The 27,336-nt window shown below is 39.4% G+C and overlaps 1 protein-coding gene across 1 annotated transcript in view; it reads left to right on the top strand.

Annotated features, from left to right (window-relative positions):
- Nucleotides 1-18,902, top strand: part of ARHGDIB (Rho GDP dissociation inhibitor beta) — a 31,481-nt gene extending 12,579 nt beyond the window's left edge. Inside the window, exons 2-6 of the mRNA XM_036762111.1 lie at nucleotides 2,815-3,001; nucleotides 3,943-4,026; nucleotides 7,700-7,776; nucleotides 16,551-16,614; nucleotides 18,003-18,902. Coding sequence (XP_036618006.1) covers nucleotides 2,824-3,001; nucleotides 3,943-4,026; nucleotides 7,700-7,776; nucleotides 16,551-16,614; nucleotides 18,003-18,202 — 603 coding nt within the window. The 5' untranslated portion in view covers nucleotides 2,815-2,823 and the 3' untranslated portion in view covers nucleotides 18,203-18,902. The remainder of the gene's footprint in view (nucleotides 1-2,814; nucleotides 3,002-3,942; nucleotides 4,027-7,699; nucleotides 7,777-16,550; nucleotides 16,615-18,002) is intronic.
- Nucleotides 18,903-27,336: the final 8,434 nt, after the last annotated feature.

Raw genomic sequence — 27,336 nt, forward strand, 5'->3', positions numbered from 1 at the left:
TGAGGTCCAAAAGCTCCTCCTTCATTTCCTTCTTTATTTCCTTAAAATTCTATTTTGTTTAGCTTTATAAAGTAACCTTTTGATAACTTGATTTGGCACGGCACTAAATTTGTGAATTAACTTAGTAACATCATTTCTAGCCTATTGAAATGCATCAACCATAAGCAACAAATACTCCTCCAATTATTTGTTCTTATTCATTTCTTTGTGCTTTGTAATTGTATTTATGGATCTTGAATTGCCTTGATAGGTTAATAACCAAATACTTTGTTCATTTTGTATCTCTTTTGAATGGGTTTTCCTCTCTATTATTGTTTCCAAGAATTTGTCATTCCTATATAGAAATAATGACAATTTTGTGGATTTATTTTGTATGCTGCTACTTTATAGAAGCTATTGTCTCAATTCGACTCTTTCCTAATTTTCTGGAGTTTCCTAAGTCATCTGCAAATAGTAACAATTATCTTCTCTTTGGCAGTGTTTATCCCTTTAATTTCGTTTACTTGTTATTACTATTGCTAACATGTTTAGAGTTACATTAAAAAACAGTGAGGTGTGGGAGCATCCTTATTTTACTGTTGTATTTATTAGAAAAGCTTCTAATGTTTCCCTGTTGCAAATAATGCTTGGTTTGGGCACACACACACACACACACACGCACATACCTATTTGTATGTGCGTGTGTGTGTAATTTATCATTACAATGACTCTTGTATGTTTATACTTTTTAGAATTTAAGCATGAATAAATGTTTCTGGGATCCTTTCTGAATTTGATATAATCATAGTTTAGTTTTATGTGAACTGTTTTTTTTATATTGAAACAATCTTGAATCCCTAATATAAATCCAACTTGATTATGACAGATAGTTTCTTTGCTAGGAATTTATGTGACATTTTTGGATCAGTACTCATCAATGCGTTAATAAGGAATTTTGGTCTATGGTTTTCTTTCTTTACTTCCATGGATTAGCTAATAAAACCATATTTGTCTAGAAATGAATTTTATATAATGCTTTCTTTCTCTATTTTGTGAATAATTTATGAAGCAGAGGTTTTTAATTGATATTTTTGTATTTGATAGAATTCTCCTTTACATCTGCCTTGGACCAGCATTGTTTTATTCTTTGGTATCTCCTTTATGACTTGTCAAATTTCATTTTCTGTGGTTTGATTGTTTAAGACCTCTTTTTCTACTAAATTCCAAAAGCAAAACTCTTGAGCTCTAAATGGTTCTCAAGCTAAGGCAAGAGTTGCCGCAGGAATAAGCCACATGCTTCCTTCCTGTACAGGAAACAGACCTGTGCACTGCAATGAGAACTGTTTTCTGAGTTATGAAACACTGACATTTTGTTGTCCTTGTAATCAAACTGGAAAGGAATTGTTGAGCCAAGGTATGGAGGAGGAGGGGGAGGCTTTTTAAAATTATCCTGTAAAAAGGTCCTTCTTCAAGCCTGAGGTTTGGCTTAATTTCCAAATTGTTTCCCTAACTTTGTTTCTGGTTTCTTAGAAACCAAAAGTGATGTGATTCTCAACGATTCAACTCAACAGATCTCCTATCTCCTCTTGTAAACTGTCACTGCTTCCGCCTAGTTAAGTTCTTTTTATTCTCCTTGACATGATCTGACAGATAGGGCCGTAGAGGCATAAATAGAAGCATAAAGACCTCAGAGGTCGCCGAGTCCAAATTCTTCCTTTTATAGATAAGGAGATGGAGACTGACAGGTTAAGGGACTTGCCCAGGTATTAAGCATCTGAGGTCAGATTTGAACTCGGGCCTTCTCGACTCCATGTCTAACTCTCTTGCCACTACCCTAGCAACTTGCTGACATGTGGCAGGCTATACAGATATTTAAGTTAGCAATATTTTACCCTATAGATGGTTGTTCTCGTTCAGTCATTTTTCAGTCGTATCTGACTCTTGGTGACCCCATTTAGGGTTTTCTTGGCAAAGATTCTGGAGTGGTTTTCCATTTCCTTCTCCAGCTCCTTTTACAGATGAAGAAACTAAGGCAAAGAGGGTTAAACGACTTGCCCAGGGTCACACAGCAAGGAAGTGTCTGAGGCCAGGTTTGAATTCAGGAAGATGAGGCTTCCTGACTCCGGGACTAGCAGTCTATTCACTGCACCTCTTAGCTGCCTACACCCTATAGCTTAGTCATCCCTAAACTATCACATCCTTCCCCCTCCGAGCACCCCTCCCCCCTCCATGAGTCCCCACCTGTTGCCTTTAGAATAAAGTTCAAATTATTCTGTTTGGCATTGAATACCCTTCACAGTTTGATTCCAGTCAATCTCTTCAGACTGATTTCACATTATTCCCCATCATACACTCTATATTTGAACCAAAAAAACCTGCTTTCTGTCCTCTGTAGATAGCATCCATTCTCTCATCTTTGCACAGGCTATTACCCCATGCTTGGAATACTCTATTTCCTTACCTCCTCATCTTGGTATTATTAGCTCTCATTAAGGCTTAGTTAAGGCCCTTCCTGACCCTTCCACTTCTTATTGTTCTCTGCTTCCCCCCCAACTCCCACCCCCGCCATGAAACTACTTTGAATTTATTTTGTATATATTTTCCATTTATTTGTATACATGTTGTTCCTCCCCACTCCCCACCCCTACAATAGAATGTAAGCTCCTTGAAGGCAGTGCCAGATAATTTGCATAGGACTTAGTACATATTAAATTCCCCATTGAACTGAACTGAATTCTCCTACTGAATCAGGGCAGGAACTGTGCTCATAGCAGAGCACAGATCCTTCACATCTACTGACTCTTTCCTCCGGCCTTCCTCCTCCTCTCTGTGCAGTAGATCACAATGACAGAAAAGGACCCAGAAGCACACCTGGAGGAGGAGGAGGATGACCTGGATGGCAAGCTTAATTACAAGCCCCCTCCGCAGAAGTCTCTAAAGGAGCTGCAGGAGATGGACAAAGATGATGAAAGTCTTGCCAAGTACAAGAAAACTCTGCTAGGAGATGGGCCTGTGGTAGCAGGTATGTGGTGGGGATCTTGGGGAGGGGGGCAGGGTATGTTGCTATCACTATGAGCAACTGATAAATGGAGGTCCTTAGGGACGTGCCCTTGGAAAAGTGGCCTACGCTGAAAAATGTGGTATAGGGTTAATCACGTGAGCAGTCTTTTTTTTAGGTAGAAATAACTAGGTGGCATATAGAGTAGAAAGTATCCTGGAGTTACACGTGGAAATAAAACTTTCTCTCTTCTTCTTTCTTTTCCCCAATCTCTTATCTCCTCCTCCTCTTTCCCTCTTCATCTTTCTCCCTCTTTATCTTTTCTTTCTCTCACCCCCAAAATCCAGGTAGACCCTCTCCTCGTAACCCTCACACTTAGCATTCTTGGCCTAGCTCTTCATGGCCTTTTCCATCTACTTCCCATTCCATTCAGACCACCCTGCCAGCTAGCTGCCCTCTGAACATGATATTCCATCTCTGGCCTCCATCATTTTGCATATAGTGTCTTCCATGCCTGGAGTGAACTCCCTCATTTCCACCTAGTAGAGTCCTGAGCTTAGGCTCAGCACGGCTGTCATACAGGGCAGCTATTGGCACTTTCTCCCTCTTGAAATTACTATGCATGCCTTTTTTTATACTTTGTACTTATTTACTTTTATGTTATACCCCCACCCACTTGAAGGCAGGGAATATTTAATTTTTATCATTTCCACTGCCCCCAATACCCAGCCTAGTACATAGTAAGCATTTAACGTTTATTAAATTGAACTGTTTTCTCAGAAAAAATATTCCGTCTCTCTGTCTCTTTTGTCTTTCTCCATGTGTGTCTCCATCTCTGTCCCTCTTTCTCCGTTTCTGTTTCTCTGTCTCTGTCTCTGTCTCTTTCACACACATACACATACACACACATCTACCGTCTCTGTGCTTTAACCAACTGCTTAATATTTTTTTTTTGGATTCTGCAGATCCAACTGCTCCCAATGTAGTAGTCACTCGACTCACCCTAGTCTGTGACACTGCTCCAGGACCAATCACTATGGACCTTACTGGTGAGTAAATACATTTACCTTCTTCTGATGGACTCGTTGAGAGTCTAGGGAGGTGATTGGGGAAGGTCTTTATACAAGAAGCAAATCATCAACGGATTTTCTACAGCGAAGAAGCCAGAGAAGTAGCTTTGTGCCGTATAGAAGTTGTTAGGAAAAAGGGAACAATTCGTCATCCACAGAACGCATAGTGTCACACCAAACTCAAGAAAGACCCCTGTGATGACTTACTTCTGTCTATTTAAATATGTTGCTAGGATTGGAGCAGTAAAACCATTTGTACCTTCCTGTTGCCTTCATTCTATTATTGACAGAAAAATGAGAACAGAATTTATTTTCATGTAGCAAGGCTGCTGATGGAAAAATGTGGACAATTCAGCACTTACTTGAGCATTCCCTCTGGGAATGTTGTCTTTATTAAGAATAAAAACTTACAAAAACGTAAAGAAAGCAATGCACTTGAACGAGGCCACGTAGGACAGAACTAATAAATACATCCTATATGTGCCCCGATGGGAGGAATGATAGGATTTCTGGTGTGAGAAAACCTGCTGCCTCCCCAATAACTCTACCACTTCTTTAATAATGCCCCAAAGTCCACTATGCTAGACTCATTACTTTAACTTTAGGTTTCCAGGCTTGGAAAGATGTCAGTTCCTTTGTTCCATCGCCTCTAGGATAAGATACAAAATCCTAAGCCTAGTGCATTGTTATTTCATTTTACTCCTTCTCCCACCTCCCTGCTCTCTCTTCCAGTCAAATTGTTCTAGTAGCTGTCCCCTCTATGGGCTATTCTGATCTCCTACCTCTATACCTCTGCACAAGCGGTCCTCCCACATCTGGAATGTAGTTTCCCTTCACCCCTGTCTTATAGAATCCTTGAATGGTTTCTTGAGAGGACACATCAGGCGCCTCTTCCTATAGGAGGCTGTTCCTGTTTCTCCCAGTTATTGCTACTCTCTTCCTCTTGAAATTAATCTTAATATACGTTTTATTTGCTTACCTGGCTACGTGTTATGTTCCTCCTACTGGAGACTGCAAGGTCACTGGGGGAAGAGACTATTTTGTTTTTGGCTTTGCATCTCCACGAACTGGCACCATTCCTGTGCGTTGCTGTTGTTCAGTTGTTTCAGTCATGTCTGACTCTTTGTGATGCCATTTGGGATATTCTTGGCAAAGATCCTGGAGTGGTTTGCCATTTCCTTCTCCAGTTCATTTTACAGATGAGGAAACTGAGGCAAACGGGTTAAGTGACTTGTTCAGGGTCACACAGCTAGTAAGTGTCTGAGGCTAGATTTGAACTCAGGTCTTCCTGAATCTAGGCTAAGCCCTCTATCCACTCACCACCTAGCTGCCCCTGTATGTAGTTAGATGCTTAATCATTTTTTGTTTAATTGAACTGAACTGAATGGATTAGAGCTAGAAGAACTTTAGAGGTCAAGTCCAAACTTGGAAGGAAATTAAGACTAGTTTCCATTTAGGATTGATTATCAGTCTAAGACTGTGAATGAGCTCAGGGTCTTTTTCTGAGTCTTAAGTTCTTGTTTGTTTGTTTTGAGAAGGGGAGGTTGAGAACATGAGGATACTACTCAAGCCTAAGGGAAGTGCAGGAAAGTTATAGAACCAAGAAGAGCAGAGGCACAGAAAACAAACTTGGCATACTTCACAGTTTTGCCTGGTGCACATAGTGAGGCCCTATCTTAGCCTGAAATCAAAAGTCGGACTCTTATGAGACAGACAAAAGGACAGTAGGGGCAGAGCTGTAAAGATTCACACTTTACCATATAAGGACTTTTTGCCAGAGGGAGGAAACAAGAAATTGAGCAGATAGACTTCCTGTTCAACTGAAACCACCCGAGCAAGGCACAAGGCACAATACTGCCAACTCAACTACCCCAAAATGCTTCTGTCTGTTCCAGAAAGAAAATGTCTCTCTTACTAGGACTGTAACCAACCTCTTCCTGTGTGAAATATTCTAACTGTTGTCAGGTGTGGCTTTCACTTCACAAAATAAGGTCAGTCAAAAACAGAATGAAGCTAAAGGAAAAAAAACATACCTAGAAATGTATAATACAGCCCACATGGTTGGTTTCATTCACTCAGCCAACTATACTCACTATGTTCAAAGATGTGCAAGGCCAGACTCACACAGCAGAGAAGAACAATTAAGTTTTCCATTTCTCTGTTTAAACTACCAAAAAAAAGGAAATAGTATTTTTCTTTTCCAAGCAAAATGCATCTTGATATATTAATGATCAATAGCAAGTTATGCCATGTTTGCATTTTGCAAATCTTTGAAATTCACAGATCTTCTAGAAAGTCTATCTCCTATCCAATTTCTCTTACACCTGCAAGATTACTAATTCCAAAAGCACAGGACTGACCATACCAATTCCCTGCTCACGTTTCAATGGCTCTTTATTGCTTTTAGGATAAACTATAAACTCCTGAATTCTGAATGCAAAATATGGCTCCAACCAATCTTTCTGTACTGATTCACATCACTTCCTTTCACATACCCTACATGCCACCCACACTGACCTACTTACTATCACCTATAAATGGTGCTCAATCTTCCACTTCCTTAACTTCGAAGAGGCAGGCCGCAATGCTTGGAATGTTCTCCCTCCTTACTTTCTCCTCTTGGAATACCTGACTCACTTTAAATCTCAGCTAAGGTGCCTACTTGAAGCCTTTTCCTGGTCTGAAACCTTGGTCACTCCCCCTGCCCCCCCGCCAAAAAAAACCCCAATTATTAATAGTCTTTTTTCTTATTCCAAAAATTTTTGGTATCTATTTGGCATATATAAAATGTGTGTGTGTCTATTGTATATGTGTATGTATTGTATGTATGCTATCTATTCAGTATATGTGCATACATATATGTGTGTATGTATTATATATGCATCAATGTTACAGAGGCATATATTATATATGAATCCTGATTACTTAACAGAGAAATAGTGCAGTGAGAAGAATGCTAGGGGTGGAGTCGGGAGAGAACTGGCATTGACTTCTGTTTTTGACCTTACTAGCTGTGTGACTGAGGAGTCATCACTCTGAGCCCTGGTTTCTTTATCTTTAAAATGGACATAATAAGAGCACCTGTGTCAAGGGGGTATCATTGTGAGATAAAGTCAACGAGTCATATGAGATAAGTCAACAAGCATTTATTAAACACCATTCCTTATATAAGTTCTGGGAACACAAAGAAAGGTAAAAACCAGTCCCTGCCTTCAAGGAGCTCACGTTCTAGTTGGGGAGACAACAGCCAAACATCTATTTGGGAACAGATGGGAGGAAACTAATATTCAGCAGGCCTGAAGAAGGCTTATTGTGGAAGATGGGATTTTAGTAGAGACTTGAAGGAAAGCAGGGAAGCCAGGAGGTAGAAATAAGGAGGGAGAGAATCCTAGGAATGGAGGACTGTCAGTGAAAAAGCATTGAGGTAGGTGATGGAGTGTCTTGTTCAGGGAACAGAAAGGTAATATATTTAAAGCCATATCAATGTTAACTATATTGTTAAACCTGGATGACACATTTATTCTTTTGGGGCCTCAGTTTTCTCATCTGTAGAAAAGATGATGAGAATAGATAGATGATTTCTGAGGTCTTTTCCTTTCTAAATTATGTAACACTATGATCAGAAATTATCATCTTGAATTTACCTCCACAGGGGATCTTGAAGCTCTGAAGAAAAAGGTCTTTGTGCTAAAGGAAGGAGCTGAATATAGAGTCAAAATTAATTTCAAAGTAAGTAAATTGAGTTGGGATGTTGGTATTTATGATGTATAAATTATTTAAGGGTCTCTACATCTTGCCATGCACTACTTCTGTCTGGACTGTCCTCTTCCATCTCACTTCAAACACCTCTGCCTATAGAAATCAGATCCATCAAGTGTTGTAGAAAGTCAGGTACAGGAACCAGCTCTGACTGGCTTATAAGAGTCGACTGTTAAATTTTCCTGTGAGCAGTTACACCTCAGAAATCAGCAAACACTATAAATGAGGACTTCAGTTAATATTTTGTTGATTGTCTAGATTTAAGAAAATGATGGATAAAATGTTAATAATGAAGACTAAACTTAAAATATGTTATGCACAATTTTTTCCCTAAAGAGCTTGTTACTAAACATTTATCAGCACACCACTGACTAGTAGAGTTCTGAACTGGTTTGACCATTTTAGAAAGCAATTGATAATTAATGTCAAGGAAAAAAATGACAAAAATGATCCCATCCTTTGATCTATGGGTGCCACTGCCAAGGATATAAATCAAGAGGCTAAAAGGTAGACAGAAAAGTTCCGTATACACCAAAATATCTGTAACACTTTTTGTAGTAGCAAAGAGTTGGAAGCAAAGTAGGTATTACCAATTGGACAATAGCTAAACAAATTGTGTTACATGAATGTAATTGGATAGTAGTGTGTTTTAAGAAACCGTGACTATAAAGAACACAGAGAAGAATGGAAAGACTTACAGGAAATGATGCCAGGTAATGTGAGCTGAACCAGGAAAACAATACACACAATGACTCCAGCAATATAAATGGAAATGACAACAAACCCACAACTTGATGCTATGTAATTATACAGATTAAGCTTACTCCTAAAGAAGGGAGGAGAAGATGAATCTTCATCTTTTCTTTGCCGATCTGAGGGACAGTGAGAGAAGAACATCATATTGACTGTCAGGCTCTGTTGCTGTGTTGGTTAATTTTCCCAAACTGCTATTTTCCCCCTCTATTTTTTGTTCTTTGTTACAAGGAGTAACCCTCGGGGATCTAGAAAGAATGTTACATGATAATGATACTAAAAGGAATTTTGCCCATCCTTCAAAGAATAGCTCAAATGTTCTCCTCCTCTAAAAAGGCTTTACTGATTTCTCCACCAGAGATGATCATTGACTTGTCTAAGTCCTTATGGCACAATGCTGCTTTGTACCACTAATGTGTTACTTATCATGTACTGCCCTCCTTCAATTGTGTACTTCTCCAGTCAGACTAGGAGAAGAGTACTTTGTACTTACTTCTGGATGTGTTACATACTCCCAGACTGTGACTTCCCTGAAGGCAGGAACTGTTTCATTTTCTTTTTGTTTGATTTTCATCTTTAACACCTAACACAGTAGTGGCACATGGTAGGAGTTTAAAAATACTGATTGAATTGAAGCGAATTAAAAGTATCATATAAAATATTTCCAAGAGGGAGTACTAATAATTGCAAAAAGCGTTATGTAGGAGCTGGTACTTGAGCTATGCTCTCAAGATAGAGATACTCTGAGAGGGAGTTGTAGGGCATTGTAGATTTGAGGGGCTACCTGTGCAAGGACATTCCACTTCCAGAGGAAGATGGATTGTCACATGTGGGGAATAGCTAGCAAACCAATTCAACTGGATCAGAAATAAGGTAGGTGAGATCCAGAATGTGGAGGCTTTAAATGCCAGCATGAGGATTTTATATTTTATACTAGAGGCATCAGGTAGCCACTGAAGATTTTTGAGAAGACGGGTGACCTGGATTTTTGAATCACAGATTTGGAGCTAGAAGGAACCTAGCCTTACACCCTTATTTTACAGAAGAGGAAACGGAAATCCAGAGAGGCAATGTTATTTGTCCAATGTCATACAGGTATTAAGTAGAAGGAGGAGGATTTGAACCCAGGTCCTCTGATTCCAAATTCAGCATACTTTTCACTATACTACCCTGCCTCCAAGATCTGTATTTGAGGAATGTCATTTTCACAACTATGGAGAGGGTCAGTTGAAGAGAGAAGAAAGACTGAGAGCAGGGAGACCAATTAGGAGGCTCTTAAAATAATTCAGGAAAGCGGTCTGAACTAGGATAGAGGTTGTGTAAGTGGAGAGAAGGGGGCACATTCAAGAGATGTAGATTCAATAAGCATTGGAAAGTACTAGCAGGGGAGGGTCCGGGTGAGACAAATGGAAAAGTCAAGGATGATTCCAAGATTATGCACCACGGTGACCTGAAGTATGGTTGATATATCATTATTTGGGGAACTTGAATAGTAATCAGCCAGTTTAGATAATACATACCATCACTTACCATCATACCATCGTCTTTCCTCAGTCACATACCATCTCTTTTCCTCAGTTTCCTCAACTGTAAAATGAGGGGATTGGACTATATGGCCTCCAAGGTTCTTCCAAGGTCTCTGAGTCTATGATCTTATTATCATATAACATTGAACATTTGTCAGTTGAGGTTTCGGACATCTGAGCAATGAAATCTAAATGATCAAGCTCTCAAAAGCACATAAAATGAAAAAACTTAATTGAGGAGATTGTGACAAAAGAGATCTAAACAACTAAATTGTGATGAAGCTCTTGGGTGTGGCTTCCAGGAATGGGTAGCGTATTCTGTATGGGAGTGCGGTCTAGGAAGGAAGGAAGGTACAAGAAGAGAGGACAAATCAGTGAGAGCTTCATCAGTTCATCTAGATCAGGGCTGTCCAAAATGCCTTATGCGGCCTGCGGTACAAGCATAGAAATTTACATACATGCTTTAGTAAACGAAGCCCAGCTACAGCAGAGCTCTCACTAAAATGGCAAATCAAAATACGTTGTCTATTGTTTCAATAAAAACAGCCCTGGTCTAGAATGAATCCCCTCAGGAAACCCGCTTAGGGCAACCAAGGCAGAACCAAGACATAGGTAAAAATTTTAAATTAGTGGGGGTCGTTGTTTTTCTTTTGGGCCACTACTATTCTTTTTTTTTCTACAATCCCTCTTTGAACCTATCATGTTCTAATGGTGTCATATATTACACAAATCACCTTTCCTTATCCACATTAAAATGGACCCATCTTATGTCACCTTGTTAGCTAGCTGATCTGATAAAGCACAGAATGGGTGATGAACGGAGTAAATGCATCATTCCTACCAGGAGGATTTGCATTTTTAAAAGAGACAATGACCTTAACCTACAAAATAAATCTTTAATGAGAAATTTTAGGGCGCTAGCCTAGTAAATGAACCCAGTACTCGTAAGACTAATAAGCTGACCCAGTACTCATAGGAGGTTCTCAATAAGTAATTTTGAATGAATTTTTAAAAGAAGATACTTTGAGGGAATGGAGGGAAGGGAAGAAAGCTAAAATCAAAAAAAGCACTTAGGTCCACCTTAGTAAGGTCTGGTCCTGGGTACAGATCAATAATAACAATGATTTAAAAAATGATTCAGATCTTGCCTTGGATACTTTTGTATCAATAGAACTTTATTCACTCCAATAACCTTCTTTTGGGTGTAACCCTAGTAGCTTTATAGTTTTTTTTTTGTTTTGGAATATTGTTTTCTAAAATGATTTTACTAATAGATGCTTAATGAAATTTGAATTAAATCGATCAACAAGCATTTATTAAGTGCTGGTTATGTCAGGCACTGTGCTAACTGCTTGGGAAACAGAGGGGTACAACTATGGTCCCTCATCTTAAGGAACTCCTAGTGAGGAAGACAACATGGAAATGAGGAGATACATGTAAGATTAACGCAGAGAAGATGGAAGGTGAAGTCCTTAGCAAATGAGAGGACTGGGAAAAGCCTCTGGCAGGAGGTGAGTTTGAAGTTTTGAAGGAAGCCAGGAAAATTAAGAAACAGATGAAGAAGGAAAACATCTCAGGCATAGGAAACAGCCAAAGGCCCAGAGATGGGAGATTGCAGTGTGGGGTTTGAGGAGCACCAAGGCCAGGATCACTGGATCATAGAAGTGAGAAAAGTGTCAAAAGACTGGAAATTCAGAAAGGGGCCAGGTGATGAAAATGTTTTCATAATTTACTGGCAGGTTTTCATTGAAAAGCTGAATGAAATGGGAAAAGAGGGCAAAGTAGATGCTAAATGCATAAGAATATCACCAGGGCTTTATAGGGAAGGCAAACGTTCCCCATGCTAACCTTCTCTCCAGACGCCATACTCACTTGTGCTAAGTGTGCAATAGCTTTCTCACCCTCCCTTCCCTTTTAGGGCTATGCTCTTTGTAATTATATACCTAACTGGTTTAAAGGAGACTTTCTAAATGACCAGCATTAAAGCATTGAATAAAGCAGAGATTCTTAGCATTTTTGTGTTTTGGACCTCTTTGGCAATCCAGTGAAGCCTATAAACCTCTTTAGAGAACAATGTGTTTAAATGCATAGAACAAAATACATAGGACTACAAAGAAAACCAATTATATTGAAATATAGCCATAAAAATAGTTTTTAAAGTTCACAAGGCAGCTAGTGAATAAAGCATAGGCCCTGAAGTCAGGAGGACCTGAATTCCAATGTGGCCTCAGACACTTACTAGCTGTGTGACCCTGGGCAAGTCAACCCCAGTTGCCCCCCCACCAAAGCTCACCCTCCCATATAAGAATCTGGACAACAGATGGAGAGATAAACTTAGAGTCAGATGGATCTGGGTTCAAGTCCTGCCTCCGATACATATTGGCTGTGTGATCCTGGGCAGCTCACTGAACATGCCAGTGTCCCCCAAACCTTTGTCTAAGACTATAATAATACAATCATAGATTTGGACCTTGCAGGGATGTGGGAGGCCATAGAGCACAACTCCATCATTTTACAGATGAGGAAACTTAGGCTGACCTAGTGGTTAAGTGACTTGCCCATGGTCACACAACTAGTGAGTGGCTTAGGCAAGATTTGAACTCAGCCCTTTCAGCCTTCTCTTTACCTAAAATGCTTAAAAGCAAAGTTGCAGAGCAGATGCTGATATGTAAGGAAAGGAGTTCCCTATGCTCATGAAATCACAGGTCTAGCCCAAAGGAAAAAAACAAAGCAAAAAAAAAAAAAAACAAAGCAAAACACTTTAAAATCAGAGACAGAGTGGACATCATCTATTTGACATATGACAGGCTATTCACAAAGACTAGCTCCAGAGGAGAACCAGAACTATAACACATAAACTGAAAATTCAGGAAGAAAACATTCCTTGTTTCTCCAGGGTCCAATAATTTTTTAAGAGAAAACTTTTTACTGATGTCTTTTGTTCTTACGTCACATTAATTTCCAAATAAATTCTTGCTCCCTTCTCTACCCAGCATGTCATCCTTTGTGATAAAGATTTTAAGAGAAAGAGGGGGAAAAAACAGTTCAGTAAAACTAAGCAATATGTCTGTCACCTGTTTCTGACAGTATATGAAATAACCTCTTCAATAAAAGGAAGAAAGTGTCCTAGACAAAAATATGGGAGTCCAGAAATATGGCTGGTTTGGGGAAAATGTCATAAGTTATTTCGGATGTGATGAGTTTGAGATGCCTATTGGACATCCAGTCTGAAAGGTCCAAAGAGTAGTTGGTGATGTGAAACTAGGGCTCACAAGAGAGGCTGGGCGTGGACATCATCTTATATTGGGGTCATCTGCATAAAGATGATAACTAAATAAATGGGAGCTCACCATGAGTGGTTATTAAGTGAGAGACTATAGAAATTATGTCTCTGTCTCTGTCTCTGTTTGTGTCAACTTTAGCCTAGAGGAGTCTATCCCACTCCAGCTCTGGGCTCAAGTGTTCTGGGGGAAGCTTAAATCCCACCAATGTACCAATGTAGCCTTTACCTGCACTCTTTAGCACATTATTCTCGTCCTAGAAGCCCAGAAAATGTCTCTACAACATAGTTGTACCCCTTTGGGGGTTTTCTTGGTAAAGGTACTAGAGTGGTTTGCCATTTCCTTCTCGAGCTCCTTTTACAGATGAGGAAACTGAGGGAAACAAGGTTAAGTGACTCACCCAGGGTCACACAGCCAAGAAGTGTCATAGGCTGATTTTGAGCTCATGAAGATGAGTTTTCCCAACTCTAGGCCCAGCATGCTATCTCCACTGTAGCATCTAACTGGCCATGTCTAGTGTATCCCCTGAAAGGGATTATTGGGATCCTTTCTGGCAAAGGGTGTTGAATGTGCATAGTAGATATCAGGTATCTGCATAGCTAATAAATTCCTCCACCAAAAAAGAGATGCTTAAAACATAAAGACTCATAAGTGATCATTAGATATTTAAAATGTGAACTAGTAACCTACACAGTTATTCCACACTTCCTGCTGGTAAATACAATTTTGTAAGACAGCCCAACAGATAATTCCCATTCATCTCAGATCTGTGTTGTTGTGGAGCAGCTCCCATATCCAAATCTTCTGCCAAACCAGCTTCTGAGTTGGGCTTTCTTAGTCTTTTCATTGTGTCCTTCTCCTGGCCATGGCCATCTTCCCCTCCAAGAAAGGCCTACTTTCAGAAGTACCTCCCACTGACCTCTCAAACTCACAAACTATTGAAGTTAGAAACGTACACTTCTTTTTAAATGTATGTGTGTGTGTGTATATATATATATATATACACACACATATATATATACACATATATATATATATTTGAAAAGGCATTTAATATCTTTCTTTCCTACTCCCTTCCAATTTAGCAATAAAAAAGAAAGGCCAAAACAAAAACCTCACATGTGTTAACTCAGCAAGGGTCTGCTAGATGGTGCATGGATAGAGTGCTAGACCCGAAGGAAAACTCATCTGCCCAAGTCCAAATGTGGCTTTAGACACTTACTAGCTGTGTAACCCTGGGCGAGTCTCTTAACCCTGTTTGCCTCAGTTTCCTCATCTGTAAAATGAACTGGAGAAGGAAACGGCAAACCACTCCAGCGTCTTTGCCAAGAAAACTGCAAATGGGGTCACAAAGAATCAGACACAACTGAAAGGAGTGAACATTAATAACTCAGCAAAACAAATCCCAAGTTGCTTATGTCCAAACGTGTGTATCTCATTCTGTATTTTAAATTAATCACCTTTCTGGCAGGAAATGGGCGGCATTTTTTATGTTCAGTCCTCTATAATTGTGGTTTATCATTGTATTGATCAGAACTCTAAAGTTTTTCAAAGTTGTTTATCTTATAATGTTGTCATTGTATCAATTGTTTTCTTGGTTCTTCTCACTTTGTTCCCTATCAGTTCATAAAGATCTATCCAGTTTCTTCTGAAATTTTTCCATTTTGTCATTTCTTATTTTACATTAATATTTCATTATCATCATATACCATAATCTGTGGAGCCATTTTCCAATAGGTGAGCACCCACTTGGTTTTCAATTTGGGGCTGCTATGGAAAAAAACTGCTATAAATGTTTTTATAGATACAGGCCCTTTTCCTCTTTATTTGGTCTCTTTGATATCTGGGCCTACGTAAGGAGGCAGACCATCCAGTGAGATGGTCCCACCTCCAAAAGAATACTGAGATGAGGAAGAAAGAAGCATAGATGGTTTTACCAGGGGGAGCTTACTTATGAGGCCTGTCCTGGACAGCAGCAGGACAATGACAGATCCCATCACCACCCTTAGGCCAGGCCAGATATTATACAGAAACAGAACAAAGAAGGCATAGTGCCAGGGATGGCCCAGGGTTACATGCATGCTTTCCCCGGGGACAGAGCTGCTTTTTGCTGTTTATGTTACCCGTGATACTCGAGGTCATGCTCCCACAGTCTTGCTCCCATTGTACAACCCAGTAGTGGTGTAGATAAGTCAAAGGGTATGCACAGTTTAGGAAGTTTTGGGACACAGCTACAAGTAGTTTTCCAGAATGGCTGAAGCATTTCACAACTCCACCATCAGTGTATTAGTATGGCTGTTTTCCCTCAATCTCCCCAACAGTGGTCATTTTCCTCTTCTGTCATCTTTGTCAGTGTGATAAGTATAAGGCTGTACTGTAATTTCCATTTCTTTAGTTATTAGTTATTATTTAGGGGTTTTTTTGGTTGTTGATAGCTTGGATTTCTTCCTTGGAAAACTGCCTGTTCTAATCTTTGGATTATTTATCTGTTGGAAAATGGCTTTTAGTTTTATACATTTGAATCAGTTCCTCATACATGTTGGATATGAGTGGAAATTTGCTGTATTTTTTCAACTGTCTGTTGGAAATATCCATCTCTCAGGATCTCTGTTCAGTGATCTAAGCTTAAGAGAAGAAACACAAAACAGATGAGTCATCTATGGACTTGTGTCTCACAAGTGCTATTCCCCCTTTGCTGGGGGAAAGGGGAGGTACTGGGGAAAAGGAGGTGAGGACAGAGAAAACCACCATCACCACTCTTTAAGGTCCAAAGGAAAGCTATATCCCAAAGAGACTGGCTTAAAAAAAGACCAGAAGCCAACCCCATATGAGCCATTGCTCATACATGTCCTTTAGCAAGGGACCAGAGCATGTCTTTTCCCACAGGACCAAAGCACAAGAGTCCAGCTCCATGAGAGATGCTTAGTTGAGGATATGTGAATATTTTGGTGTAACATAGTGTCCAACAAGCCCAAAGGGTGAAGGAAGCAGTTAGGTTTTTTACCCTCTGCCCCTTAGTCTCTGTCTTCCCACTATTTCAATTCACTGTAGTCTAAAATTCAGTCCCTTTCATCCTAAGACATTGAAGAGAAAAGCTTCAGCTGCACAAAACTGAGGGGGAAGATAATGAAATCTGTAAGACCACCCTCTGATTAACTTACTTGGGATCACTTCCTTCTTATAGGTAAACAAGGATATTGTGTCAGGGCTGAAGTATGTGCAGCATACCTACAGGACTGGGGCTAAAGGTAAGAGACCACCCCCACTCCATTTTTCAAACTTCTATCAATATGTAAACGTTAGTGAAAAGAATACTGGACTAGTCTCTTCTTAGTTATTAATACTTGTGTCAATCGTTAAACTTCTCTGGGCCTCAGCTGCTTCACCTATGATCTAAAATTATCATGAAGAAAAGAGAATGTAAGTGTAAGAGGTGGGACATGAACCCAGATATCCCCAACTGCATATCTAGCCTGCTTCCCCATGTTGCCTCTGTGAAGAGAAGACAAAATGAGCAAATGCATGTGAAAGCATTTGAAAAATAAAAAGCCCTTTCCACATGTAAGGGGGCAATATTATTATTACAGGAGTCAGGTCTATACCAAAGTTTGAACACATAAGAATATCAGGAGATTCTCCGGGGAATTTGGAAAACCAAGTAAATCAGTGATTATTCAAGTCCCAGAGGAGATATGTTTTGTCTTGAATAATCTGGATTGACTACCTTCAGTGCCTAGTCTCTCCCAAAAATAAGTAAATAAATGAATGAATGAATGCATAGATAGAAAAATAATTTTAACAAACAAACAAACTGCCTTCTTTTGGCTGTGTATAGAGATATAGCATGGTGTCAGATACGCAAGAGGAAAAAAGAGTTACGGCTATAGTAGGTCTACAATTACTCCTTCAGATCTATTAATAGCACCTGGAGAAATCTGCTCACTATTTTCTACTTGACTATTATTCTAAATATCCATCCATTTAAATCTACTTTTCTCAGTGGCCTGATCCACCTACTTGGTGTAGCTAATCTCACTTCCTGATCCATGGCTTCCCTTCTTTTATCAATTCTCTGATTGGCTTCAACTATGATGGCTTGTATCCAGGGCCATCATGGGTCCTTTTGACTGAGCTCTGATGACTGGAGGAGAGAGTGAGGCTGATGACTTAGTGTAGCTCTGCCTCACTTAAATCCAATTCATATGCAAGTTAAGACTTCACCTTCATGATGTCATTGGTCCTCTTTGAGAAAGAAGGACAAACAGCAATCAATGAATCAATTCCTGATTATCCAACTAATACCCTATCTCTATAAATGGTTGGCTTTATGCTTATACAGAATAATCAAATTTTAGAGGTAGAAAACCCTCAGAGATCATTTAGGCCAACCTCCTCATTTCACAATGTTGGAAATAGGCTTCAAGAAGTTAAATTGCTTGCCCACGGGCATACAGTTTGTTACTGGTGGTCAAGTATTCCCTAGACATTCATTCTATTACTAGTCTAGAGTTCTTCTCACTCTATCAGGCTACATAACCATGGTCACCAATAGTCTTGCATTTGGTATGTTCTCTGGTAATTATCTTTATTGTTATTCTGAATGATGACCTCTCTAATCAACTTTTCTTTCTTTTAGTGGACAAAGCTACATTTATGGTTGGCAGCTATGGGCCTCGGCTAGATGAGTATGAGTTCCTGACACCTCCGGAGGAAGCCCCCAAGGGTATGCTGGCCCGAGGCACTTACCACAACAAGTCCTTCTTTACTGATGATGACAAGCATAACCACCTCACCTGGGAGTGGAATCTGTCCATTAAAAAGGAGTGGACAGAATGAGCTCCTTGCTCTACATTCCCCTTGCCTTGTCGTACTGCTAGTGAATGATATATTCTAAAACTCCACAGTTCTGCTCCTCTTCCTGTGTACCCCACCCCCACCCCCAGGATCTCCAAAGCTCTCCAACTATTCTCATTTTCACATGGTACCCTGTGAAATTTAGTACATTGGTACAATTGGCATTTGGTACAACTTTGAGGTTAGCCCATGGCCTCTTTTCTAGCTAGGCTGAAAACAAATACACTCAGTTTCACCACAAAAGCAGAAAAGGTTTAAAACAAAATTCCCTTTCTGCTCTCTCCTCCTTTTGTATCTGATCTTTGAGAAGCCCAAATTTGATTAACATAAATATCTCATTCAGATACCCTTGAGCAGCTAGTGAACTTAGAGAGAGACAGAGACAGTGAGAGAGTGAGACAGACAGACAGACAGACAGAGACAGAAAAGAGAGAGAGAGAGAGAGAGAGAGAGAGAGAGAACAGAGAACAGAGACAGAGAAGCCTCCCACTAGCAGTCCTCTTTCCAGGTGTTCCAATAACCAATTCCCATTGAAATAGCCTAAAATGGTTGCTGCTGTCCTGATAAAGGGCCTTAATCTGCCTTAATCTGTTTTTATGAATAAAGCCACCTTGGAGTCTTCTATGAGCAAAACTGTAAACAATTCAACAGTTTATGAATAAAACTACTGCTGTCTATTATGGCTGGAGCCTCTCATTTTCCCAATCTCTCCCTTTAAACACAGCTTTAGGAAATTTTCAGTCATCTGTTTTCTCCATGTGCTAGGTACATGGGCACACCTAGTCATGCTGAGATCTTACAGCCCTTGAACCAGCACATTTCATTGGTCACAGTACAGTGGAGAGTGAGCTCCCATGATTTGTAGGGCACAGATTAGAAGCTTTCCCTAGCAAAGTTTCTCTTGTTCATTCTTTGGATATCGGGTGAAGGCAATATAGCTGACTGGCATGTGAAAAGGAGGGTTATTCCTTACCCCTATTAGTTAGTTAGATATTTTATTTCAGAAGCTGAAGATTCCCTTAGTAGGAATTCTTAACCTGAGGTCCATGAACTTGATTTTTAAAATAAGTATTTTGATATAATTGGTTTTCTCTGTAATCAATTTTATGTATTTTACTTTATACATTTAAAACATTGTTCTGAGAAGGGGACCCTAGACTTACAAGACTGCCCAAAGGGTCCATAACACAAAAAGTTCAAGAAATCCTGCCATAGAGCAAGCAGCTGAATTCCCATGGCTCTGACATCGCTTCAGCCAATTAAAAACAGTACATCAGAATCAGCTTCGCAGGCAATATACCAAGTTCAACATCTGAAACAGGAGAAGAATAAGGCAGTCATTGGAGACTATCCAGTCTGGCTTGCTCTCTTGCTTCCTCCTCATGCAAGGTATCCCCCACAATTTAATGCAGAAGATCAGCAATCCCTGGGTAAAAGAAAAAATTACTAGCTACATTTAGTAGAGGTGTAAAGGCAAAGATAATCGGTAAAATTATCTTTCTTTTCCTAAAATGGAAGACCCATCATGGAAAAATAAAAAAGAACTTCACCCCTAACAGAGAAAATAATGTCTGGGAGATTATAATGTATAGACAACTATAAAGTAGGATCATTCCCACATGTCATCAAGATCTTGGAGGATAGCAGTCTGGGGGAATTGGTACTGAAATGGATAGATATATCCACTTCAGCTGCTTTTTCTCTCAGTTGAGTCATTGACCATTCCTGTTTTTATCTCTGTGCCTCAATAGTACCAGTGTTGTCTAGGAACCTGTGTTGCTTATAGATATCAGAATAGCCAAGACTTTGGTGACTACTGCTAAGGTAGCTGTTGGAGAGTTCTTTCAGGTTTTTCTAGAGAGTTTCTTGAGTATTCAAAGGCCTAAAATTTTACCTGCTGTTCTCCTAAGGACATTCTGAGATAATCATGAAGATATAATAGTCCACCCCTAGAAAAATGATGCTGAATTAGAAACAGAGGGCAAGAATATAGAGACCAAGGCTGAATGAACCAACAGTGCAACATCATTTAAAAACAATGCTAGGCACCATGCCCTCTGTTACATGTCTTTTTTTCCCTAAGTGCTGAATTTTCTGGCTATATCTTACTTTCTAGATAAGGATGGTAGCACAATGCTAATTCATACAGGGGTCTATCTATCATTATATAGCATGGTGAACCAAGGAACCCTGGAACACTGCCTTCCTTATTTCAACTTGTGAATCTGATGGACCTACTGGAGCCCTGGGCTTTAATCTTTAGGACCAATGGAAACTATTCAATTGAAAGTTATCTTCTTTCTCTCATTAAATGTGTACTGCCCCCTAGCAACTCCTGGGGATACATATGGCTTTCCCTCAAAATTTCCTCCTCTTTTACCCATGCCCATGCCCTTTTTGCTTTCTCCTCTCCTGCTTTTGCATATTTCATTTGATGGGAGCTTAGGTAGTCAGATATCCCTACTTTCTAATTGGCAACTGTTTGGTAGCCCACAGATATCCCCCCTCCAACCTTCTAATTTGTCCTCTTTCCTGTCTGTAGCTAACCACTCCACCTCCCCATCACCCAGCTGTCAACTCTGTATACACAGCTGAAAATAGGCACAATAGGATGTGAGTGGAGGAGGAGAAATGGGAACACATTTTTAAGTAGTGAGCCATTTAAGTTGCAGACAAAAACACAGACGAGTAGGAAAGGCATGAAAATGGAACTTGTAGATGTCTGTAATAATTTAAAAAGCCACCAGATATCATCACTTTCTCCCTAAGGAGAATACCACACAGTTGGAAAAGAAATAAGGGACATCCTGGAATAAAAATGAAACTCCCAACTCCCACTGAGGCTGGCAGGATCTCAGAATGCCATGCCTTCATAAGCAACATCCGGCCCCAGGAGAAAACACATAGGACTTTCTGGGGCAATCAGTACTCAAAGTGTGGCATGGCACAGAACCAGAGATGATATCTTATGGTCTTTGAGAAAAAGACCAATTATGGTAAGGGCAAGGCATGGGGCCATGTAGCATAATTTGAGTGCCAGGATAATTTCTACAATAGGGTGCTACTTCCATCTGATCATGCTTCTCTCACGAATTGATAAGACATGGCAAAAAAGAAAGGGAGTGGGAGGGAAGAGGAAAATGAGGCAATATATATACAAGTGTTTAGCCCAGTGTCTGGCACATAGTAGGCACTTAAATGTTTGGTGATTGATTAATTGCAATAATGTAAAAATAGGATAAAAAAGTTCAAACATGATGCCTTTAATACCATGAGGGACACAATTAATAAAGAAAAAATAAGTATGTAAAACTAAAGTTCAGAAATTTAAAATCATAACACACAAGATAAATAATGAGGAGGTCAAGACAAAGAAAAAGTTCTTAGAAAAGGTCATAGTAAGATAAAATTACTAGGGGCAGCTAGGTGGCACAATGAGTTAGAGTACCAGCTCAGGAGTCAGGATGATCTGAGTTCAAATCCAGACTCAGACACTTGACACACTTACTAGCTGTGTGACCTTTGGCAAGTCACTTAACCCAAATTGCCTTTTCTTGCCCCCTCCAAAAAAAAAGATAAAATTACTAAAAAGACGATCTTGGAAGGGACAAGATATTTTTAAGTAAGTGAAGAGGGAGAGGAAGAGCAAATGAGGAAGACATATAGATAATTAAATGAATAAAATAAAGAAAAATAATCATTTAAAATTAGAGAACTTTCGAAAAGATAGGCAAATGGGAACACGTGAAGGGGAGAGAACCTGTGGGAATAGACTAGCAGCAAAGTAGTTTAAGCAAAACTAATCAAAGAGGACAAAGAATTAACTTAAAAGGAGATAGAATAAAAACAATTTTAAAGGGATAAATGGAGAGAAAAAAAACAATAATAACTTTACATGTGAATGGAGATAGACAGAGTGTCACTATGGTTGGAGTTCTGGACCTGAACTCAGGTGGATCTGGGGTCAGGGTACAAGCTCTGACAAACAGAAGCTGTGTGAAATTAGGCAAAACAGTAAACTTCACTGAACTTCTGTTTCTTCACCTTTGTAGATAGAATACTTCCCTTTATAGAGGGCATACTTATTTTATCTACTAAAGAGGGCTGTTATCAAGGAAATAATAGTGTTGATTGTTATTTGGAAGGGAGAGAAACTTTTTTTTCTTTCTTTTCCAGTATCCCAAGAACACTCTGGTCCCTGACTGGAAAGGACACCTTTGCACTGGTAGCCCAAGGTAGCTTGGTGCATCGAGAAAAATTGTACAAAATACATGTCCAGTGATGTCTTTTATCTGTGGCCCTTTTATTCACCATTAGCATTTCTTTTTGGTCAGGGTATGCAATGGTTTATTTGCAGCATCTCAAGACTGGTGTGTGGTGTAGGGAGAGGAATTAATTCCTACTACGCTCAAACTCCCATCACAAAAACTTTTAGAGGGAAGAGTTCAATAATATTTGGTTAGTCTCAAATTTTATTTACTAGGAAGGAAGCATGGTGTAATGAGAAAAACACTGGGCTGAGTCAGGAAGTCTATATTTAAATCCTGTCTTAGTCACGGTGTGACCTTGGGCAAGTCTCTGGACCTCTATTGCATCATTTGTAAAATGAAGAGGTTGGATCCCATGATCTCAGGTTCCCTTTAGCTCTTAATGAGCAAAGTTGTGGGACTCAAATGAGATAATTTATGTAAAGCATTTTGCAAACCTTAAGGTGTTATATAAATGCCACTTTATTATTATTATATAATTATATTATTATTATTATTATTATAGTCATCGGGTTTCCAGGGTGGTTATGACTTCATTCCCTGAGACTTCCATTGCACTCCTGCTGAGCTCAAGCGATGTTTCTAAAGCAATACAGGGGCATACTGGTAAAGGTTGAACAAGCTATGGGGAACAGTCTTTTAAATTTCACCTTCATTATTAATACTTTATTAAGTCTAGACAATCAACAAAACAATAAAATCCAGCCCTGTTTTATGTCAATTGCTGATTTCTGAGGTGTAAAGGCTCAAACTGAAAATTTAACATCCGCCTATAGCTGACACCAGCACTGCTTTGGTTCTAATTCTCTGAGTCTATGACATCATCCCCTTATCTCTGCTATTCTTTGTTTTTTTTAATTCCTGTTTCTTTTAAAAATATGCAGTCTCTGTCTCAGATTGATTTCTTCCATCCATGGGTAGAAGAGTCAACTGTGACCAAGTAGAAGCCCAAATCCCTTGGGAATAAGGGGAGTCGTGCTCAAATTCTCAGTACATATATTAAAATTGTAATGATACAGAGGTTAACAAGAAAGGGGGGAATAAATAGGACATCCCCAAGGTCCCCTCCTTCTGGCATGCCTAGCATGCTGCAGCCTTAACTCTACCAGGTTTCCTCCAGTTTGTGGTAGAAATTATAGAATCAAAGTAAAGCTAGAGATAGCAGTAAAAGTTGGCTCCCAAGTTAGCAACCAAAGCAGCAGCTATTGTGACTGCCACCTATTGGCTCCACACAATACAATTCAATTCAACAGATAATTATTAAGTATCTATTATATGTATAGTACTCTGTTAGACACTGAGAATACAAAAATAAACAAATGGACACTGTTCTCAAGAACATAAATGAGAGAAAAGAGATATATACAAATAAATACTGCAAAAGAGATTGAAATAAGGTAAATACAAAGGAAAAGTCTAAGCAAAATGAAAATATTGAGGATGGAAAAATCATTTTCCTAGGGCATTGGGATATCAGAAAATATTTCATGGAGAGGGTGACACAGGAGACACACCTTGAAGGAAGAGGTGAATTTCAAAACTCTCTAAACCTGTTCATTCGGTCTAGGTTCAAGTGGCATTCTCATACCACATTGTCATAAGTTTTCACACTATTTTAATTTTAATTAATTATTTAATTTTAATCCTTATGCCTTTCCAGATCTACTCCAACAACTCTTAAGTCATTCCTTTGAGCCCTTCCAAATCACCACCTCCTCACCATTTTGCATAATAGGAGCATTGTCAATGGGAACCCAGTCCTTAGGGTACCTTGTGTGTTCTTTGCCTGATACCAACTTGCATGGACACTAGGTGAGTCTTCTTTTGGATATGTATGATAGATATGATGGAGAAGACTTTCCCTAGTTCAAAAGCATTTCATATATCCTTTGACTGTGTCCTGCTGTTTTAATTTGGAGTGCTGGAAAGCCTCTTAATTGACTACAAAGCCAGAACCAATGTAACTACAAAAGGTACACATAGATCAGAACTCTTTCTTTTCCCTGGTGCTAAATGAGACAAAAACTGCCATAAACCTCTGGGTAAGGCATGAGTTAGCAGGTACAGCCTCTGGTTGCATTTTTTGGATAATACAACCTCCAAGATCTATAATTTTGATGTTCTCTTAAACATAATCTCCTATCCTTTTTACCTCAGCCATATTGTCATTTTAACACTAAATTTACTCTTTGACCTTAGGGATCTTCAGGACCTAAACCCATTCCAATTGTTTGAGACCACCTCTTCTATTTTGCCTTCATACCCAGACTACCACTTTAAATTTTCAATAGCCATTACTCTTAAGATCTCTCACATCCTTCCTCTCACTCAATCTTATGCCATTCACCACTTGTAAAGCCCTGTGTAACCACCACCGTTTCCCCATATTTGCAGTAGGACAGCTTACTGAGTCAAGAAAACAAACTGATTTTTACTGATACTACCAAACAGTAGTATATAACTTCATTTGGGCCCTTTTTGGGGGACAATCCTTCTACTCTACCCTTATCTAATTCCTATCTCATTCCTCACATCAGCTTTTACAAATCTTTTCTTCTCATGCTGAACTATCCTTCCCTCCCTTTTCCCCATTGCCAGCAGGTGACTCAGGTTCCTAACTTTACTGAGGAGATCATAGAATCTCAAGAGCTGTAAAGAATCTCAGGAACTATCCGGTTCCACCTGAATGTGACGAAGACTTCCCTCTACAACAAGGCCAACAGATAGTCATACAGCCTTCACTTGAAGTGGGGTAGACCCAAGACTTCCTGAGGCAGCCATCTCACTTTTGGCAGTTCTAAGATACCTGACCTGGGCTCCTTGAGTTTCCTTCCTCTATTCCTCAAATCTCAGCATCACCATCCAATTTTACCTTCTTCCTTACTGTCATTGAATGAGAGGTAACACTCGCTACTCCTCACTAATGCTAACCTTTCTATCTACATCTTGCTCCCATAATTCATTCATGCTGCACAAAAAAGTCTTATTTTTACAGCTTTCCGACACATCTCTCTCCCAGTGGTATATCTCTGGGCAAGAAGGGGCACTAGTATCCACTTACCACTGTACATATTTTTTTTCCATGTAGGCCTTAAAAAACAGCCATAGTTCTGGCTCCATACTTATCCTGTCCCATGCTTATTTCACTCTCTTATTCTCTTCTATAAAGTCAATAAATCATTCTCACACTGAGAGCTCCCTTGGGAGCTCACTCCTCAACTACAATCTCCAAGCTTACTGTCATTTCATTCATTCATTCAAGTGTCATTTCCCACCCTAACTCATTTCCTAACTCTACTAGTCCTTTGCTCTTTTGTCTTATTCTTTTCTATTATCCCTTAGTCTCTCCTCCCAGTCAGATCACTGTGCCTCTGTTCAACCAACACTGGCCCTGAGGCTGGATCCTAATTCACTTGAACAGACTGGGCAATTGTCAGCACTAGCTTCATCATGTACCCTCTGGTTTACAGTTATGTCTTCATTTGCTCTTAACTTCAGAGTTTCTCCAGATCCTGACATTATGTCTTAACTACTTCAAAATATTGTTTACAACTAAAGTCTCCATTTCCTCACTACCAATTCTCTTCTCAACCCTTTGCAATTTCGATTCCACATCTACCACTCTACTGAAACTACGCTAGGGTTACCAAAAAACATGCTATCACCAAATCAAACAGTCCCCTCCCATTTTTATCAGATGGACCTCTTTATGACTTTTGAGGTTATTGACTGCACCCCTCCTACCTTGGCTTTAGATACATATTTTTATTAATGACCAGCTTCTCTAACCACTTCATCTGTCTCCTGGCTTTTTTTACCCCAATCTTCTAAATGTTGGTATTTCTCAAAGAATCTTCCTCAGTCTTCTTTTTCCTCTTTCTTCCTTGGCAATATCATTCACTCCTACAACTTCAACCACTAGTGCTCTGTATAGATGAATCCCCGATGTATATATATAAAGTTCTGACCCTTCTTGTGAACACTAGATCACGTCCAAATGGCCTATTAGTGCCTTAGAATAAGAATCATAGATTTCAAAGCTCAAAGGGCTTTAAAGGTGAGTCTTCCTTATTTGACAGATGAAGAAACTGAGACACAGAGAGAATAAATGACATCCCCAGGGTCACACAGCTAGTAAGTATCCAAGGTAGGATTTGAGCCTAAGTCTTCCTGACTTCAAGTCTAGAGTTCTATCTACCAATCCACACTATGTTAAACTCACTATGTCTAAAATCCAAGCTTATGGTCTTTTCAGTTAATTCTAGTCCTCCTTACTTCACTGTTTTTGTCCATGACACCATCATTTACCCTGTCTCACAGTTAAAACCTTGAAGTTATCTTGTACCCTTCTGTTTCCTTATATCGCTTATATGTATTACTTATATCCAACCAGTTACCAGATCCTTTCTGCAACATTTCTCACATCCTTTCTCCCCTCTGCTTTCCCACTCTTGTCACCCTGTCAAGGGCCCTCATTATTACTTTCTTAGACTTAATTGCCCAATAAATCATCCAACCTCTACTTTCTGCCTGTGTGAGGTAGTAAGAGAATAAAGTGTGAAGAATTCGCAGGGAATATGTATATATGTATTTATATCTAAAATGTTTGCGAATCAATATTTAGAGAAAAGGGAAATGGGATAAATTTGAGTCTGTGGGAATCTGATTATTTAGCCTTTAGGAATGTCTTTCTCCCCCTCCTTCTTTAGATTTACAGATGTCACCTCAGCTGTGAATGGAATACAAGATTGCAAAAGCCTCCCTATGAATAACTCATGCAAGGCAATTTTCAAATAGAGATAGTACAAATTTAGTTGAGATGTGAACCTCACCAGGCCTAAGTTTCAT

This window comes from Trichosurus vulpecula, chromosome 5 (assembly GCF_011100635.1).
Source record: "Trichosurus vulpecula isolate mTriVul1 chromosome 5, mTriVul1.pri, whole genome shotgun sequence".
In the NCBI taxonomy this organism is placed as follows: domain Eukaryota; kingdom Metazoa; phylum Chordata; class Mammalia; order Diprotodontia; family Phalangeridae; genus Trichosurus; species Trichosurus vulpecula.